Source organism: Nilaparvata lugens, chromosome 11 (genome assembly GCF_014356525.2).
Source record: "Nilaparvata lugens isolate BPH chromosome 11, ASM1435652v1, whole genome shotgun sequence".
In the NCBI taxonomy this organism is placed as follows: domain Eukaryota; kingdom Metazoa; phylum Arthropoda; class Insecta; order Hemiptera; family Delphacidae; genus Nilaparvata; species Nilaparvata lugens.
Genome location: NC_052514.1, coordinates 12,692,056 through 12,713,866, shown reverse-complemented (window position 1 = coordinate 12,713,866; position 21,811 = coordinate 12,692,056). Strand labels below are relative to the sequence as shown.

At 35.3% G+C, this 21,811-nt stretch overlaps 1 protein-coding gene across 1 annotated transcript in view; it reads right to left on the bottom strand.

The window, feature by feature from the left end:
- The window catches only part of LOC111058177 (protein sprint), a 154,506-nt gene that overhangs the window by 15,814 nt on the left and 116,881 nt on the right, over window positions 1–21,811 (bottom strand). The window contains exons 13-15 of the mRNA XM_039438198.1: window positions 20,830–20,991; window positions 19,965–20,259; window positions 15,966–16,166 (exon numbers count right to left, since the gene is read on the bottom strand). Coding sequence (XP_039294132.1) covers window positions 15,966–16,166; window positions 19,965–20,259; window positions 20,830–20,991 — 658 coding nt within the window. The remainder of the gene's footprint in view (window positions 1–15,965; window positions 16,167–19,964; window positions 20,260–20,829; window positions 20,992–21,811) is intronic.

Here is a 21,811-nt window from a genome sequence, read left to right as displayed (position 1 = left end):
TGCCTCAGACCAGGTTTCACCACATCAAAGAGTTTCACATCATCAGCATACATCAAGAAATGACATGAGATGACACTGCCAATATCATTCATGAATAAGTTGAAGAGGAGAGGGCCCAGGTGTGAGCCCTGCGGAACACCAGACAATGCCCTATAAGGAGATGACTCTTGACCCTCATATCTCACAATAAGGGATCTGTCTCTAAGGTCCAGCCACATCAGCAGGGAACCATGAACACCATAACCCTTCAGCTTGGCAATCATCAGAGAGTGATCAACTCTATCAAATGCCTTTGATAGGTCCAGATAAAGGCAATCAACCTGACAAGCATCCACAAAGGCACCCATGACATATTCCTGAAACTCCAGCAGATTAGTTGTTGTAGATCTAGATCTCAAAAAACCATGTTGCTCCAGAGATATACACCTTCTTAGGTGGAAATAAAGATGATCCATGACAACACCCTCAAACACCATGGCAATCACAGACTGAATAGTTACAGGTCTGAAATTCTTCACCTCACAATGATCTCCTGACTTGTAGACAGGCACCAAAAAACCACTCTTGAGAACCTTGGGGAAAATGCCTATCCTTAGCAAATTGGAAAAAAGAACCGCCAAGTGTCCAGCCAAGACAGGGGCACAGAACCGGAGCACCAGTGAAGGAATACCATCGGGTCCCATGCTCCTACCAACATCCAAGACCTCTAACCTTTGCTGAATATCCATAGGTGCAATGCAACAGGGTGGAACCGATTGGTTCCAGCCAAAATCAAAGACAGGAACAGGTATTGTGTCATGAGAAAAGGTAGAAGAGAAGAAATCAGCAAAGAGTTCACACTTCCCAACAGCTGTTGAAGCACTCCTGTCACCCAGCCTCATGATGGCAGGTTTGTTTGAGGCCCTCTTCAATCCATTAACATGTGACCAGAAAGACCTGACATTGGTCTGAACAGAATCCTCGACTCCCATTATATAGGCATCATAACATCTTCTAGTCAGGACCTTGCATTGTTCCCTCAAACTGCAGAAAGCCTCATAAAGGTGGACATCACCAACAGCCTTGTATTTCCTATGAGCAATCTTTTTGGCCACAATCAGTCTTTTCAAGTCCTTGGAAAACCATCTAGGGAAATTAGAGACATGAACCCTCTTTATTGGTGTGAACCTCATGATAGTCGAATGTAAGTATCTATAGAATTCATCGAAACTCTCCTCCACCACCGAGCCCTCACTGGAACTGAAAACAGGATAATCCATCCCCTGTAGAACCTCAAAAATGGAAAACAAGTCACTTCTCCGAAAATCAGGAATGTTTTTAACATATTTAGGCTGAAACCCATCATTCAAGCAATAGCCAATATGCAGTGCAGGATGATGCCTATCCGTAGGAACAAGTGGATCTTGGGACTCACAAACAGTTAGATTCGGAATGGATGAGAAGACTAAATCCAGAAGTATCCCTCTTGAATTGAGCACTTCGTTCACCTGCTGCAGGTCATGTACAAGGGCCAATTCAGCTATACATCTGGAAGTGGCAGCACTGATCAAGTTCAAACAGGTCCAGTCCACATTTGGCAGATTGAAATCACCAACCAGTAATATGTGAGTATTCAACCAGTAATTGAATCAGCTGGGTCATATTTCATGAGAAAATAACCGGTTATTGAAATACCTAGATAACTACTATACTCTGTCCAAATTCACATGAACGCTGAAAAATTAGGCCGACCTTCGCTCCCCCACGCGCAGGCACACACACCCCTATAGGGGCGTGTATACTTCATAGTATACAGGTAGACAGACTGTCCCTTTACTCACACACACAAAAAGAAACTGCGCTTGTGTGTGTGTGTGTGTGTGTGTGGTGTGTGTGTGTGTGTGGTGTGTGTGTATGTGTGTGTGTGTGTGGTGTGTGTGTGTGTGTGTGTGTGTGTGTGTGTGTGTGTGTGTGTGTGAGTAGTAGGAGGGTCGGCCTAATCCTTCAGAGCTCATGCGAATTTGGACAGAGTATAAAATATTAGCTTGCATTTCTCAAGCAACAGAGCTCTGGTTGTTTAATCTAAGAAAGAATCAATTTCTTCTTTTGTCTTCATCCTACTTGAACTGTTGATATTAATATCTTGTAAATACCGTAGTTAATTTTAATTACAAGTAATATGAATCAATTTAATAAACAAAATTTAGTGCCAGTAGCACAAAAGTCGGTTAAACTTTAACCGTGATCAATTCCACGAAAACCAATCAGAGAAGCCGTCTTATCAAAAAGGTTTTCTCTGATTGGTTCTCGTGAAATTAATCACGGTTAAAATTTAACCGGCTTTTGTGCACCCGGACCTCAGTATTGATTTGATCCAGTTTAAGGTTATTGCACGCTTCTCCGCTTTCCAAATGCGATAAAATTGGATTGAGATTGTAACAAAATGAAGGAAAGATTCAGCTGAAAGTATAGCATGGCGACACTACAAATTCAAAAAAGTCTATTAGAATCACAAGAGAAAACAGATGAAAGGTTTATTGGTTGAAGATTGGTGGAGAAGGGAAGAAATGAATATTAAAGGAAGAATTATTTACTAGCTTAATCAATAACTTTGAGGCGTTTCAAAAATTGGTAACAACTAGGTACAGCAAAAATCGGTAAGATAGCAATATAATAAATTTTTACTTATTTTGAATATTTTTTCCAAATCAGAGTTTTTTAATACAACTGAAACCAGCACATAAAGCATAGCCACCTCTAATACAAGGCCGCGGCCTACGATATTGCAACGTCGCAGTGTAGGCCTAGAATCTAATACAGGATTGGTAAAAAAGATTTTAAAAAATACCAGCTGATCTTTTTCACCAATCATGTATTAGATTCTAGGCCACCAATCATGTATTAGATTCTAGGCCTACACTGCGACGTTGCAATATTGTAGGCCGCAGCCTTGTATTAGAGGTGGCTATGGTATAAGGCCGTTGTCGTTAACCTCAGTTTAACGCAAGTAATTTGGTCCAGTAGAACAATACATTTTTACTGAGACTGGTATTAGTTTTATTGAAAGAACATTCTGTAGCGACTATACTCTGTACAAAATTACTTTTGACTTGGGATGGACATGCGCAGCAGAGAAGGCATAGAGCTGTAGGGATACAACGGCGGCGATGTTGACGTTCTGAACCGGCCAGCGTTCTCTAATTTCTATTGAGTATTCAAGCGCTCATGTTAAACTTACGAAGTTTCCTCTCTGCAAGCACTGACTCGACTGATTCTAATCGACAAATTGGCAACTGCGCTTCCACCTAGGACTCTATCCATCACTGTAATTGACTGATCTTCCTACATTTGTCTGCGCCGCATAATCCTCCAAGTCAAAAGTAATTTTGTACGGAGTATACGTCTAAAGCATCCTGCACACAGGGACGGTAGTAGCTCAGAAATATAGATAATTCTACCAAAATATAATTTTCAGATTCCTTTAATAATATAGTCCACGATCGGATGATTCGATTATCATCAAATTTAGCCGATGATCTCAGCAAAGCGCCTTGAGATATACAAAGCAATAAATCAATTTTAATGAACAATGAAATTGTTCTACTGATTCAACTTATTTGCCGCAAACCCATTTATCATCCGAATATTAATAGGCCACGAATGTAAAGATAAATGCTTCGACTAATCAATTTTTTTCTCTGAAAGACAATAAGAAGGAACCGCTGACCTCTCATGTAGTTCGAACTCATTTTGGTCGAAAGATAAAAGTTTTCATCTTAAAGTTTGAGAGCGAACACTTCTATTCGTAATGCAGTTTTATTTCAGTCAGGCATCAAATAAAAAATGCCACCATTAAAACACGTGCTAGCCCTAATTCGAAAACATGTATATTATTTGCACAGTTTTGAGAAAAAAAATCACGAATTATTCTAAAAAATTACATCATGTTCCATTGATGATACATCCACAAGTTCATATCATGCTCCATTGATGATATACAATCATTCAAATACAGTTTCATACCTGTGACATCTCATGTCAGTAAATACTTTTAAATCAACAATTATGTCAAGGTTTGTCAATTTGTGCTATTTTAATCTTCACTTTTGTTATAACTCAAAAATTTGAAGGTTAATAACTTCTTATCATTTTTCTTCAATGAATGATTACGAGTATCGATAGATTTGGAAGAGTATTTTCAATGACAAGTGGAATTTATTTCACTGATTGAAATAATAATCATGAAATTTCTGACATTAGTTTCATTCACCTCTACCTTAAAACTAATAATGTGAGAATCAAACTTAAAAGGAAACCCCAGTTTAATAGAATTAGGTACCTATACCGTAAAGACATTTTACCCCTAGAATAACCTACTGTAATTTAATGTGAAATACATATTGGATTCAAAGCATCAAAATTATCTTGTTGATGTTTAGGGAATAACAAATAATAAGTACCTACAAATACGTGAAAGTAGGTGTAATAGGTAATAAAAATGTTTGGGAGAGGTCTGGGTGAAGCTTGGAGGTGCCAAAACAGATAAAAAGGGCAAAAAAGCAAAATTTGTTGAATGAACACTTTAGAAATTTAGAGATATCAAACAAATTTAGGAAAAAAAGGTAAAATATGCTCTTATAAGCAAACCTTTTGCCAATTTTCTCTGTCAATTTGTGTGACATATTTTTCAAATGATTAAACTCAAGTGAAATGAATGCTTAAGATGTATCCAGGCACAACTGGTACAAACTTCATGTCGAAAAAGGAAAATGGGTGCTTTTGAGCAAACATTTTTCATTATTTCTCAGTCAACTTTTTACACATGTCATCATTTAAATGAAGGACAGTGAAATTGATACATGGAAGATTTCTAGGTGTGCTGGTGAATAGATTATGTCAAAAAACACCTTTTTTGTATTTTTCTGTACTTATCTGTAAGTTGTGTAATTCTGAATGATTAAATAAATAAAATAAGGTACCTCATCTTAAATGAACTATTGACAACATTAAAAAAACTGTTTTGAAAATTTAGGTTTAAAACCCCGAATGGAAGTGAGTTTAATTGATACTTGATATGGTTTTAGGTGGAGTTGGTGGAGAAATGACAACAAATAATAAAATGAGGTAGACTCAACACTTACGAGCAAACTTTTTGCCAATTTTCTTAGCCAATTTCTTCGATATATCTCTCATCCATCTGGCCAAGCGCTTCACGACTGCAACTGTGGGAGAGGACATGGCAACGCGTTTGCAACCCTTACGCGACCAGATAGCAACTCGTTCGCACCCCTTACGCGACCACCTTGCAACTCGTCTGCAACCCGCACACGGCTCGGAATCGTCAGGAAGAAGAAAACGCAGAAGAAGAAGTAGCAGAAGTATGCGAATCGCTGGCTGAAGTAGTTGTAGTCCTTGTCAGTGTAGTTGATGCCGCGGGCTACGGCTAGATGAAAAGGTTTCGCCATCCAAATTGGAAACAACAGCGGTGAGAAAAGCGCTCGGGAAAACTGTCAGGACTACCGGAAAATTGAGGAATTTTCGCCACTTGTGAAAAAGTTAGTTACAAAAAAACGAACGATCCCGGAAGACTACCACTATCAAATTTGTTGATAGCTGGTGAAGCTTGTTAAACGAAACCAAGACGTGGGAAAAGATGTGGAAAAACACGATTCAGTTTGTTAGAACAACTAGTGAAACTTGTAGAAAAATTACAGAACTTGAGATGAAAAATATGTGAACCTGGGGAAGAAACGGAGACGAAAAATGTGGGAAGATGTGACCGCTGCAAGCGATAGACGCGAACTGGCAATTGAACAGAGCGTCGTTGGAAAGTGATTAAAAAACTTGCGCATGTGCAGTTGTAAATAGTTTGTAGTATTTGTTGTGACGTAACTTGTTAGATAGTGGTTGTGAATGAAGTTTGATCTGTGTGTAGAGTGGATATAGTAGTAAACGGGGAGGGATATGGTTAGAGTAGAAGTAGATCATAGATTGGGACTAATAGTTTAAATAGATGTAAGGTATTGAATTTAATGATGGTATGATGCAGGGGTGTAGTTGAAATAACCTACATGATTCACAGCAATACAAATTTGAGTAGCAGTAATAAGTATGTCATGACATTGTATATAGTATGTATATGATATAAGTATAGTATGTATAGTATAGTATAGAATGTATATATAATAAGTATGTATATGACATTGAGAAAATCACCACCATTGAATGCAAAAAGATCCAGTATCTGGGACATGTAATGAGAAACGACGTAACATATTCTCTATTACAAGTGATACTCCAAGGAAAGATTTTTGGAAAGAGCGGCCCAAGTAGAAGAAGAATTTCTTGGCTAAACAACATCCGATCCTGGTGTGGAAAAAGCTCCATAGAAATATTTCGTATTGTCGTGGATAAAGTGAAAATCGCCATGTTGATTGCCCACGTTCGTAGCGGACAGGCACAATAAGAAGAAGAAGAATAATTATGTAGAAGGGATATATAATATACATGCAGATAATTATAATGATTGAAGAGCAGATTCATGAAGACTTGTTGAGTGATGAAAACTTAATAAATGTTACATCAATTTGTATTTTTTTGTCTGTAGTTTCAAATTGATCACTTGGTATAGTTCTTTTTCTGATGTTGAAAGGCTTTTGTCAGTAGATAAATTATCTATTAGCTGATCTATAAAATAGCTGAAAAATTAAATTTGCTACTAATAGCTTCATTAGACCATAGAATATAAAAACCCCGAGCCATCCATGAAAATATTAGTGTTTACACTGACTCTATTGAACCTTCCAATTTAATTAGTTCAATTTATTCAATCATAGATATATGTGCCATTGTCTCACAATTAAAAACTAACGTTGAAGAATTATTTGATAATATAATCTCTTGCCATTGCAATGAACCATCACATTCTCTTACTCCATTCATATCATGCAACTCCAAGTCGCAATACTATTTCATATAGAGTATGACTTATTATTATTATTACAATGCAGTTTTTTGTAGCAAAAAGTCACAAGTCTTAGCGTAAAAATCACTACAGCGACATTAGTTTTGTAATTTCTATTTTCCTAACAATGAATTGATAAAATTGTCAATCAAAGCTAAAAATTTGTTATATAATGTTTATATAACTTCAAATGTAATATCAAGCATAAATATTCAAGAGTCAAACAAGTGTTATTTTTCACAATTTGGAACATTATGAGACGTTTATAAATATGAAAAATCATGTCTTTGGACTCAGGGGACCTTGAAACGTATAGAAAACTTGAAATTAGGGGACCTCAATTTTTTTGGAAAGCAATTCTTTCCTTACCTAAGGTAATAGGTTGTCAATATTTGCAGTAGCAGAAGTCTTCGGGGTGAATTACAGCATTTATTTGGATTTTCGTTTAATAATAATAAACTCATTAGCATTTGAATAATTGCAATATCTCAGTAATTTCCATCTGTAGACTGGCTTCCAATAAAATGAGCGCTGCTATCCAGAGATTGTCAGTTTGGTGTAAGGGTAAGCATTCCTGACCGGCAATTAGGAGGTACTGGGTTCGATTCCCGGGCTGACAAATAGTTTTTGAATAGTAGCGCTCATAGAATTTCCATCTAGCTGTTTACCCTGTTGTCAATATTTGCAGTAGAAGAAATCTTCAGAGTGAATTACAGCATTTAATTTGGATTTTCGTTTAATAATAATAATTAATTCATTAGCATTTGAATAATTACAATATCTCAGTAGTTTCCATCTGCAGTAATAAGGCAAGGAAAGTAGTAAAACATGCTCCAGAAGGACTGGAAACTTTTCATCTCATTTCAGTTTCCTTGAAAATTGTATGATATTGTCAAACCTTAATTTTTTATAATGTCTACTTACTATCTATATATATAAAAGCGAAATGGCACTCACTCACTGACTGACTGACTGACTGACTCACTCACTCACTCACTCGCATAACTAAAAATCTACCGGACCAAAAACGTTCAAATTTGGTAGGTATGTTAAGTTGGCCCTTTAGAGGCGCACTAAGAAATCTTCTGGCAATATTTTAACTCTAAGGGTTGTTTTTAAGGGTTTAAAGTTCGTCTTTTAGCATGTATATTCTTCTTCTCCCAATCTCTTGATTAAAATTGAAATTTCCATATCATATGTTACTATAGAACTATAATCTAGATAGAGTATTTCTTCGAAACAGTTGTTAACTGGGAACTAAATTAATAATTTTGTCAGGTTGGCATTAAGTTGAGTTGACTTTGTTAGGTTGGCACCAAGTTGAAGATTTAAATGCATTTATCGCGGAAAAATTTATTGGGCACTGCTATTTCAATCCTGGGAATATTATATTACTAGCAGTCAGGCTCGCTTCGCTCGCCATATCCGTTTAGCCAGCCGTTTAGTCTGGACCCCCGACTGGATTCTCCTAACATATGATAAAAATGCCCAAATGAAAAATGCAGGCGAGCGAAGCGAGCCTGCTTATCCTATTCTTGGACGATCCAGTCGGGGGTCCAGGGGGCGGAGCCCCCTGGCTAGAGGGATATGGCGAGCGAAGCGAGCCTGACGACTAGTACATAATAAATGTATAATAATGCCAAAGGTGTTTATGATTTGAATGTATGATATTCGATAAGATCAAGACGTCAGGGTAGAATGATTTGATGTCAGAATGAGTAAAATCTAAGCCCTTACTTCGAGTGACATTATAACATTCTACTTGAATCGACAAGGCTTCTTATGTCCTTGTATAAATGGAACAGTACAACTTCATGAATGGATCCCAATATTTCCAAATTCTCGATAACCCATAGGAGCTATTTGAAAGCATTTCACATGACTTAAAAACGTGAGTAGAACAGAATAGTCAAACCTATTGTTAATGGGGGCAAAGTTTTCATTCAACAGATAGTACGGTGCTAGAATTTCAAGACCAATAATAGCATTACCACTATTATCATAATCAGATTTAAATTTAACTTTTTCATAGAGGCTAGACGCTAGAGGGATATTCTAGGTTAGAAATGATAATGATAGCTGGAAGAAGAATAAGAACGATGAGGAAGAGGAGGAGTAGACGGGAGGAGGGGGAGGAAAAGGATTAGATGGAGGAGGAGGAGGAGGAGGAGGAGTAGGAGGAGGAGGAGGAGAAGGAGAAGAAAGATGAGGAGAAGGAGAAGAAGAAAGGGGAAAGAAGAGGATAAAATAAATGGCTGACGGAAAGGGAAAAGAGCTGCAGTATAACTAGTCTGGTAATAATATTATCTCTAGAGTTATTTGACGCCAAAGTGATAGTAATTATTCTCAGTTATCAGAAGTCATAAGGTCAAAAACTATATTCAGCCATTAATGCATTGCAAGCCAGAAAATTGTAATCGATTTAGTAACGGCTCGTTGAATCAATATAAATCACTGAGTCGATGACACATCTAGAAAAGTCTCTACCATTTTATAAAGTTATCAAAATTCAAAAATGTATGGGCAATTAATTTTCCATAAGATAACACATCCTATATGAAGAATTAGTAGTTTCTAACTTTGAAATTCAACTCCAATCTTTGGCCTATTTTTTCAAACTCTAGTCCTCCGGACTGTATTGATAAAGAGTTTAAAGGGGTTGCAAAAAATCAGTTCAAGTTTTTGGACGCTGAACCTAATTAAAAAGCATGAAAGATGTGACTAGATTGTTCTGCATTATCTGGAGAATCCTCCTTTCTACCACCAACTTTACATTTTATATTATATCATGCGAGATTACAGTCGTTTTGACTTGAAGGAAAGATTTTATATATATATATATAATATATATATATATATAATATATATATATATATATATTGACAAAATAATAGTGTAACAACAATACATAAATAATATACTCCCTGCGTGGATGATTTGTCCGTGTAAAGATAAAATTACTCAAAGAAATATTTCCAATTCCGTTACAGATAGGTGACATTCTAGACACTAGACTTTGACAAATACCATAGATATTGTCATTAAAACAATAAAATATTAGTTAAATCTGTTCAAACACAAAACAAACAAATACTCAGACACTGATACTGTTATCTGCTGAGAAATCCTAAACATCATTGATGAGTTTATAAAAACAAATAAATTTGAATCAATAAGGAAGTTGATGAGTCAAAGTCATGATGTAATGACTTTGATGTGAAGACGTGACAAATTCCTCATTATAAAATATACGGTAATGAAGAATATCATAATATTCTGTTGCTTAGCTTCTCAGACCTGTATTGTTTGAATGAGATTATATTGGAGATTAACTGCTGATCAATAAAAGGAGTTCGAACTATCTTCTACTCTAGGTAGAGGACTTTGAAATAGAGTCGATTTTCTAAGCTGATGAACGTTAAGATCATATTTACATTACTCGAGCTAATATTTACAAAATTATTATGTTTATAAAACACTGTTCATGACCCCCGACAATTATTTCAATGCTAATTACATGCGTCAAGTACAAAGATCACAAGTCAAAGATACAAACTCAAATATTAGGCTCAATATAGGCGCCATCAGATGCATTGAAATGGTTGAAAAATATAAAAATCTGTTCAATTGAAACTAATTGTTGGGGCTTCATGTAGGTTGCTGAATGGAAGTGATAACGTTTCACAGTAAGTGCGCCTTTACAATCATTATTGGAAAAATACTTATTTTCTGATGCCAAGAATAATTGAGATAAAAGGAAAACTAATGGCTATGTGGATGTACTGATAAGCTATCGATAAAATAAGTTAAGTTCCATGCGCTTGCTACTCCCGTCATAAGGGTGACCATTTGAAGAGCAAACCCCTCTCAATATAATTCATGAGTTTAAAAATCACTTTCCGGTGGTACGGAGCTCACCTCAAACTATACTCCGTACAAAATTACTTCAGACTTGGAGGAATTTGCGGCGCAGAAAAATGGAGGGAGATCAGCCAATTACAGTCATAGGAAGAAGCGCAGTTGCCAATTTGTCGATTAGACTCAGTCGACTGAGCGCTTCCAGAGAGGAAACATCGTGTGCGTATCATGAGAGCTTGAATACTCACTGGAAATTAGAGAACGCTGGCTGGTTCAAAACGGAAACATAGCCGCCGTTGTATCCTTGTCACTGTATGCCTTTTCTGCTGCGCATGTCCATCCAAGTTGGAAGTAATTTTGTACAGAGTATTGGTTCACTTATCTCTTATTATCATCAGTCTCATTACACACGTACAAGCCTAGAGTGCACGCGGGCATTATACTAAGCAAAAAAGTCTATAACTCTGAATGATTTTCATTTTTATTGATGTTCAAAAACATTGTTGTATCCTTATTATCGAACTTTTTTATTATGTAGTGTTTCATTCTTGTCTTATAAATTAAAAAAAAATTGTCATGGCTTCCTTGAATTGGTCTTTTCAAGTTTGTCATTTGCTTGTGATTTTGTTACTTTGTCTTATCGTTTGTAAGTTTTGAGATGTGACCTGGTTTCCATAATTTTAGTTATTCTAGTGGTTTGAATAAGCTCTTTTTCTTTCTATTGACATGTTTGCTGTACCTAGTTGTTCGAACTCACTGCCGGCGCACAAGTTTTCTTTGCCGGTAGTGCCATTTTGTAAGTTAGAATATTTATTTTATCAATCTGTATTATTTTATGGCAAATAAATGAATTTGAATTTGAATTTTCGAAATACGGTCAGTCAACTCTCAGACTCAAGCCAACAATATAAATTCAAGTCCAATCAGAAGCTGGGATATGCTTTATGATAATGTCGAATTTTTTTAGAAGGGCTCATTTTGCGACGACAAGACACCGACACGACACTAGGGATGTCGTCCGATTCCATGATTGGCCGATTGATCGACACTCGGCACGAAATGACGACCACACATTCTGGGTGTCATGTCGTTTGTGTGAAAACGGCATTAGACCGACACTGTCCGCCAATGGCCTTTTCACAATGGATATACGACAGTGTTCTCAAGCGTTGCCGGTTTCGATTTGAGAACGCCGTGGATTGGACTACCACAGCTGTGATTGTAATTATTATTGTGTGATCATTAATTATTATCGATTGTCGGCCGACATTTATACCGTCACGACAACCAGAATGTCCTCAAATTGGCTGAGAAGCAGCTGCTTATCTATTTATTTATTTATTTATTTATTTATTTATTTATTTATTTATTTATTTATTTATTTATTTATTTATTTATTTATTTATTTATTTATTTATTTATTTATTTATTTATTCGCAATATCACATCGGAAACAACAGGTAATGACCCAAATATGTTTCCTTAACACAACAATAAGTACAGTATACAATTCAATCAAAACAAAAAAAAGATACTAAAACTAACGTTTGAAAAGAAAGAAAATAATACTTAGAAAACTACTTCTTAAACATTCCTTAATAGAGTTGATGGTGAAAGTGATGGTGAAAATGAATATATGAAGTGATGAAGGGGAGGTGCTTTCAATAAAGATGATGAGAGAGCATGCAGTCTCATATGAATGATAGGATGAGGGTGATAATGATAACTGCCAGCAAAAAACTTTGAAATTAAGGGGTAAGTAAGAATAAAATGAGTTTGAATGTGCGAATAAAGAAAAATTAATATTTAAAGAGTGATATTTTTAACAATGATAGAAATATTAGCGAAAATTATGGCTTCTGATTAGAAATTCAGTTTTTCTGATTCTCTCTCAGAAGCATCGTTATTGTGCGTTTGAAACTTGATGGGCCATCAGAAAACACGTCCACCCCACAGCCAAGTCCATTCAACAATCTTCGCATGTGGTTAAGGGGGGAAACCCCTCTTATCTGAACTAACCAAAATTGTAAATTGTCGTTTCACAAATAACTTGTAAATTTCTATGTAACAGGTCCTCAATCTCATTTTGAGACAAGTCCTACTACTTACAACTCATTCTCTTTTTGATTTTTCATTCCTCTCAACCAAATCTACATTGTATTCTCCATGAATTAACTCATTTATATTGAGAACATCCTACGCACAATTTTCATGAATGCTGCGTCACTATTTGTACAGACACAACACAAGTGTAACAACTACATTGTTTGCAGTGGTTCCACATTTGTTTGTTTGATACAAAACTATTGTTTGTTTGCAACAAAACATTGCAGCGCGACAAGCGAGTGATCGACACATGTTGCATAGAGCAATGCCCTAGATCCAGAGATCACTATTCAGTCTGAATCATTTAAAACTGTCAGCATTAGTTGAATTGGAAACACTGATATTATATCTGTAAGGAATTCTGGCAGAATAAAGGTGAATATTACCCGCCTATTGTTTACATGTTACTTTGGTGAGATTCACTTAGAACTGTCAGCATTAGTTTAATTGGAAGCATTAAAGCTATTTATGGGGAATGCTGACAGTATAAAGTGAATCTCACTGTGCACTATTGTTTATATAGGTTATATATGTCGTTGGCTTCATCCACTAGAATAATATAGAATAGAATAGATGGAATGGCTTATTCAATAAAGTAAACATCTGTATCTATTCTTGATATATGCATTTATTATAGTTATTGAGTAATAGAAATTGATGTATTTACTTAACTAATATTATGCCAGACAGCTGTACATGCTTTCTCTGCATGATAACTAGGCAGTAAGTTTCTTCTACACCTTTTCCAACCCTATTTGAGAAAGTATCAATTGTTATTGAGAATAGTCATTTGTATTTGAGAAAACGTCAGATGTAAATGGGAATAGTCAATTGTATTTGAGAAGTCATCACTTGTAATTGAGAATAGTGAATTTTATTTGAGAAAGTATCATTTTAATTTTAGAACATACGATTTGAAATCGAGAAGTTGTCAGTTGTAATTGGGAAATGATTTTAAAAACCCAGCACTTCCAGTCCTTATATTTTTCATAACTTTACTCATATAAAATAATATGATAATATATAATTAAATATTCCAATAAGAAGTTTAGTTCTTTAAAAAGAATTATTTTCACGCCCCAAAATCCATGAAGAATTGCCGAATTGTTTGATCAAGAGATTCAATTGATTGATGATGAAGTTCAATTGCTCCGTAAAGATAGAGAATTTTATCTTCAAGAGCAATATTTCACAAAATGTTTGGAGACAAAAGTCGCCTTGCCATTACATACATATAAAAAAGGATAGTCATTCGTAAACAGTACAGGGGAAATACTTTCATCATTGAAAATATTAATTTACCCCCATGCAAAGCCTATGCTTATGGTAGTAATAGGAATACTGTGTACGTATCAAATTCCTGATCAAATCAAACCTGTACTGTAGGCTACAGAAGAGTCAAGTCAAGTCATACGACAAGTCAATTGGAAATTTTTCTCATTTTCGATTGGTATCTTCTCATTTACATTTGACGATTTCTCAAATACAATTCACTTTTCTCAATCACATGTGATGACTTCCCAAATACAATTGACTATTCTCATCCACATCTGACATTCTCTCAATTACAAGTGACTATTCTCATCTGCATCTGACATTCTCTCAATTACAAGTGACTATTCTCAAATACAATTGATACTTTCTCAAATTAACTTCATAATTTCTCAAATACAATTGGAAAAGGTGTAGTGATGTCGCCCACCTCTATAGTGATGTCCACGTTATAATGGCAGTGGAGGAAGATAGGAGAAAAACGTTGCCGAACCTCTGTCTTGTAAATGCCTTCTTATAGACGGTAGCAGATAAAGGTTTATTGATGTAATATTAACTGTTCATTCTCGTTTAAAATAATCAATTATATTTTACTAAGCAATAGATTATATTTTTCAATAATTTTCATAATGAATTTACATAATCAAGGAAAAATATTTTGTTAATCAATCATTAATTCTACATTGTTAAAAGACAATCTGGCAACAGAGCAAAGCGAGAAAGAGATAGCGCTATCCGCTTTGTTGAATGAAAGACAAGGATAGCAATACCATTGCTAATCAAACACTGCCATTATAACGTGGACCTCACTAAAAAGCATATGCACAATGAGACTGATGATGAGAAATGAGTGGACCTACAGCTTAGGGCCAGACCATATTATACTCCGTACAAAATTACTTTTGACTTGGAGGAATATGCGGTGCAGAGAAACGGAGGGAGATCAGCCAATTACAGTTATGGATAGAGTCATAGATGGAAGCGCAGTTGCCAATTTGTCGATTAGAATCAGTCGAGTCAGTGCTTGCTGAGAGGAAACTTCGTAAGTTTAACATGAGCGCTTGAATACTCACTTGAAATATAGAAAACGCTGGCCGGTTCAAAACGGTAACATCACCGCCGTTGTATCCCTACCGCTTCATGCCTTCTCTGCTGCGCATGTCCATCCCAAGTTTGAAGTTATTTTGTACAGAGTATAGCCATAGAGAAACAATAGCGTAAGTAGATATCCCATGGTATAGGGCGTTTATGTTGCAACTTTTACTGTTATCTCAAGCCGATTATTGTCGATTTTTACTGTTTTGTTGGGGTGAGAGTGTATGAACGGCACAGTATGAGAGACTACAAGCGGCACACAGCTTCACAGGAAAGAACTACGTGGACTATCGGCTTGAGATAAAAGTAAAAGTTGCGACATAACCATGCGCAAAGTTACGTCCTATACCATGGGATATCTACTCACGCTATTGTTTCTCTATGGTATAGCGTTCTTTCAGACGCCAACCCAATCAGTCAGTCGATGAGATTCCTGCCCTGCCGACTCTGAAAATGCCGCCTGAAAAAATGCTTAAAATTGTCTGTCCCTTGAGGTGCCTAAGCAAGTAACTTTGTTTCAAAAAATTGTTCGTCATATTCAAATTTGTTCTAGTTTTGAAACAGTTTGGTCGGTTGAGAATATTCTCCTATGTTTCTATGTGTTAATAAAGTTTGTAATGAAGATCTATCAATTGTTTTTATTTGATCAACGATCGCAGTTGCAGCAAAATAAAATTTATTGTGTACTTACAGAGAAGTGGATCAAGCAGTTCCCTGGCAGTCTTTGTTCGCGACATGAAGACATCTTTGCGCTCTTCAGCTTTGGTTGGAGTCTGCGCCGGTTGACTGATGTCTTCCCGCTTCGCCTGTAGAAGGTGCTCCCATCTGGAGCTGTCCCACGGCTCCGAGAAGATTGTCTGAAGAAGAAAAAAGATTGAGTTTTCAGAAAAATTTCACAGTAAAAATAACCAATTTGTAGAGGAAAGCTTTAGTTGACAAGTTTGATAGATTTATTATTATCTCGTTTATTCGTTCAACTTATCTTGTGTACATTTTTGAATTACTTTTGTGATTGTAGAAGATATAAATGAAGTGCAGATATGAAATAATAAAATGATACCGAATCCTTGTCTCGAGTCCTTACCGAATCATTTTTATCTTGTTTATTCGTTCAATTAATCTTGTGTGAATTTTTGCATCACTTCTGTGGTTGTAGAAGATATGAATGAAGTGCAGATAATATAAAATGATAAAATGATACCGAATCCTTGCCTCGAATCCTTACCGAATCATTTTCATCTCGTTTATTCGTTCAACTTATCTTGTGTACATTTTTGAATTACTTTTGTGATTGTAGAAGATATAAATGAAGTGCAGATATGAATAATAAAATGATACCGAATCCTTGTCTCGAGTCCTTACCGAATCATTTTTATCTTGTTTATTCGTTCAATTAATCTTGTGTGAATTTTTGCATCACTTCTGTGGTTGTAGAAGATATAAATGAAGTGCAGATAATATAAAATGATAGAATGATACCGAATCCTTACCGAATCATTTTCATTTCGTTTATTCGTTTAATTAATCTTGTATAAATTTTTGCATCACTTTTGTGTTTGTAGAAGATATAAATGAAGTGCAGATATGAAATATAATAAAATTATACCGAATCCTTGCAGACAACCTTTCTGGTTATATCATGAATTTTGTCGTCTGTTATTATATTTCTCATATTACAATAATTTTCTGTTGTATACACATATATTTTCTGTAGATTTGAGACATGATTATAGCGTATGATTTCATTGTTCTTTCTAATTTATTGGTTAAAGGCATTTTCTATCCTATTGCAATTCATATATGATAATCTCAAATTTATTTTATTTGTAAAAATATATTTTCCAACAAAACACATTTTCATAATTGAGATGGAATATTTGGGTAGTTCATCATATTTCGACAGTCTATAAACAATTTGCAACGGTTAGGAGTTTAGTTAGAAAAGTAGAGCTATCTGCTTTGTCGAATGACAAACGAGGATAGCAGACCAATGTAAATCACCTGCTGATGACTTCATAACCTGGATCTCACTTGTAATGTAGCCGATTATTTGCCATGAATTTTCACAATCCGAGTTACCCCATTGTTTGAAAATTCTAAAGTGTCAACGACAATAATGTAATGTAGCACATCATTAGCCATGAATTTTTACAATCCGAGATACACCATTGTTTAAAAAATTCAAATGTGCGACGGTAAAAAGTCTTGACAAATAATGTGCTACATTACACACTATTAAACTAATTATATCATATCTAACTATCTAATCATAACTAATTTCTAAATAAATAAATAACCAACTTGATACACTTATGAGTAGATAACTAAATTAGAAAGTCGTTTTAATTTAATAGGTAACTGACTACTAAAAACATGAAGAGTCAACTCAATAAACCTTCAATAATCAACTTAGTAACTCAACCCTGACAGTTGTTGGTCAAAGGTTTGAAGCTTAATTAATAATTGTTATGAAACGAAAATCCCAATTAAATGCTTTAAATCACCCTGAAGACTTCTGCTACTGAAAATATTGACAACAGGGTAAACAGCTAGATGGTAATTACTATGCTAGATGAGTGCCACTAAAAAAATCAATCATTCATTCATGTATTGTATAAAACACTGTAATCATAATACAATTATGACATTTGAGGAAAAACTAGGCTGAGCCTGTACTATTTCTGTCCAAAAATTTTGATAACATTTTAATGTTTTAATTTTTTTTTTAGTAGCGCTCATCGAATTCCCATCTAGCTGTTTACCCTGTTGTCAATATCTGCAGTAGCAGAAGTCTTCGTGGTGATTATTTACAGCATTTAATAGGATTTTCGTTTAATAATAATTATTCATGAATTAGCGTTTGAATAAATGCAATTTCCAATTCATTCCCTCATCTATAGGTTTGAAGCTTGTTACTGTAAATATATTTTTCATAATATTGGAGATAATGTAAGAATAAAAGCAAAAATTAGTAATCAAATAATAAACTAAGGGCCGTTTGCACAGTGGAAGCTTACAGCTGTTCGGTAAACCTTTTTATTTTTATTCAAATTGGGTAATCTTTTTCAATATAATTTATTGTGAAGAACATTATGAGAGTGAGAAGAAGTGGCAACTGGAATTTTCAAGTGATCTAATAAGCGAGTTATGGGTTGTTGAAGTGCTAAACTCCGTTTTCTTTCCAGATCATAAACGGTATCGAAATTTCCATTGGAGGTTTTTTTAATACATTCAGAATATCATTGGCTTTGTACTAATATGCGTTTTCTCGCAATTAATGCCAAAATAAACAAGTTATCAAATTTACGAAAAATGTCACTTTTTCATTTATAAACGATATGGGGAATAAAATGTTTTAGTTTGGAAAGATACATTTTTGTAATTTTTTAGAGAAGTTCTAATAATATAGTCGAGACCGTTTATGATCTGGAACGAAAACAGAATCTGGAAATTTAGCACTTGAACAACCCGTAACTCGCTTATTAGATCACTTAAAAATTTCAGTTGTCACTTTTTCTCACTCTTTTAATGATCTTAACAATTATACTGAAAAAGATTATCCAATTTATATAATAAAAAAGTGTACCAAACAGCCTTAAACTAAATTCAATCAGCTGTTGGCTTAGACTCAAAATGAATCACATTAGGTATAACGAACAGTTGAGAATTAATCAAATAAACATTATATTGAATAATTTAAATTACTATGAAAAATGTAATAGCCTATATTACAGCGTAGAATCATTCATTGATTCATATGGGAGATATACAAACACAAATAATGCCAACCACTAATTTCTACAAGATGTGGCTGGCTGATGAGGTCTCATGAAACCTGGTTCTGTAATGTTATTCAAGTTGATAGGTACCGTAATGAGACAGCGGTTGGCAACATTTTTTGTGTTTTTTCATCATGGATAAATACTACAATATGCCAGGGGGACTCACAAGGGGGGGGGTTGAACGCAGACTGTGTCCTTGAAATTCTTGTGGGAGGAAGGGCTCAAAATCAAATATCTTTGGGAAGTGGGTGGGCACTCCTGATTATGCAAAGAAGTATTCAAATTAGGCTTATATAGAATGAAGGAGGACTTTATTGCAGAAATTTAACATTTTTATCAACATAGGACACAAAATCACTGACTTGTAAGATAAACAACAGTATTGATGAAATGGTCATCTAAATAATTGGGTAATGGGTAAATGGCTTGTGAATAAAGTCTGGACTGGGTGGTATCTGTAGTATTAAGGGGTACAATGAATGGATCTCAACAATACATTACACAAAATGTATTTCAGTGATTCATGAAGTAGTCTCTAATTGAGAGTTTCATTCTTCTTAATTCAAAATTTCCACTTTCTTCATTTCAGACTTATAAAATTTTTAGCAGTGAAAATATAACCCATCTTTTGGAATTTTTTCTATTTATAAAATTTGGGAGTGGAGCAGTTTTGGTCTAGGTATGTTGCTGTCGTCCAGTCATGTCGATTGAAGCATTTGATAATGATTTGTAATTGTATTGATGGATGAAATAGTTTCGACAATGAATGAAGAGATTTCACTATCTATAGATTATGATTTATGATTGTATTTATGAATGAGTAAATGAATTGATGAGTACAATAGATTCTACAATGTATGAATAGATTCCAAGACAAACTTTTGCAAACAAAAGTTCGAACAACTCACCAATAAACTCCCAGCTAGAATCGACCGCCCACGACGTGTCGCTGAAAATCTTGGCGCCCGGCCGACTTGGTGCGCCACCAACTTTGGGCGGTCGCACCGGCTTGGCGCGGCTCAACTTGGTGCCGCCACTTGGTGCACTTGGTGCGATTGGTGGCATGCCGTGTCGCGCCGACACCAAGTTGTCCACCGAGGAGGAGAGGAGACCTGTGGTGGCGGTGCTGTTGGAGGTGTTCAACTCCTCCTTGGAGTCGATGCGTTCTAGGCAGCTGCCTTCCGTGCTGGTGAAGCCTGGCCACTAAACAAAAATAGAATGAATTACAATGCAATATTCCAAAAGTAATGATTATATTACTGATGATCACTATCAAGAGGATTTTTTCTAGAATTTCACGCACAATATTCCATTATTTGATAAACCGCATTATGAAATTATTCACAAAATAAATATTTGAATGAATCAAAAAGTAAGTGAATAATTGATTGCAACCAAACCATATTTGACTAAGAACGTTCTCAAGTGCGAATTATTATATATCGTGTGACCAGATGGGTCAGATCTGGTGTCAGAGTTTAAAGGTCACTCTTGATCTAGTTCCCAAGATATCAATCACCATAAATACGGCCAAGAGAGATTTAGTTCTCATTGCAAGGACTCTTCAGTTTCTTAAACAGGTAATATATCTTTGGGCTTTATTGTTTCTGAAGGATAAGATAATTATTTTGTAAATTGTTCATGTTATGTAAACTAATGGGACAATCAAAGAGTTTCAAAATCAAATCTTCTAATGTCGGTTGAAATAAACATAATTAGTTATTTTCTTTTTCCTCAGGGCTGTTTGCACAGTGAAAGCTTGAACTGATGTACCTGTATGAAAGCAGCGGGGTCGGAGTGTCGGTGACTCTTGGTGTGTTGAGCCAACCGCTGACCTCTCCTCTGCACCTGAAGCAGGGCGGCCGCTCGAATAGCATCTGCTGGCTCCGCGTAGAACGGGCTGCCCTGTTTCTGAGCACTGGTCAAGCTCGGAGTCTGTCACAAAACACATCAAACGTCAATTATATTTCGAACAATGAAGATTGTTTAAATTAAATTTATCATAAACTTTTGAAAAAATTTTCAAACATAAAAAATAATTGCTCTCATGCAAGGGAAGCTTCTGTGTATACATGGAGGAGTTGCTGGAGACCAAAGAAACTCTCTTATAACGAGAAGTCAATTTGATTATCAGATTCCTAACATAATAATGTGCATAATAATCAAACACATCATACGACGATTATATTTCGAATTAAGATTGTCAGATGAAATTTATCCTAAAGACAAACTTGGGGAAATATTTTCAATAATGACAATAATTAATCTCAAGCAAGGGAAGCTTCTTAGCTGCAGACCAAAGAAACTCTCTTATAACGAAAAAATCAATCTGATTATCAGATTCCTGACATAATAATCATTATAGCCGAGAAGTGTCCCATTCCTTCTAGGCAACCACAAATAATTGTATAAATCCTCGAACAAAGCTTACGAAAGCGGGTCAATTAGTTGAAAATGCTCAGAATAGAATATTGTAACTCGTAATTACTATTACTATACATTAAATAATTACATAATTGCTATACGTTTACTATCGTAATTGAGAATTAGTGCAGAAATTTCATCAATTTGCAGCTCGAATATTTCTCCCGTGAGTATATTTCAATTTCACAAGCTGTGTTCATAACAACAGTATGTTCTATCATACAGAGACTTTATCAATTTGTTGCTTGAATATTTCTCCTGTGAGTATATTTCAATTTCACAAGCTGTATTCATAACAACAGTATGTTTTATCATACACAGATTAGATGCT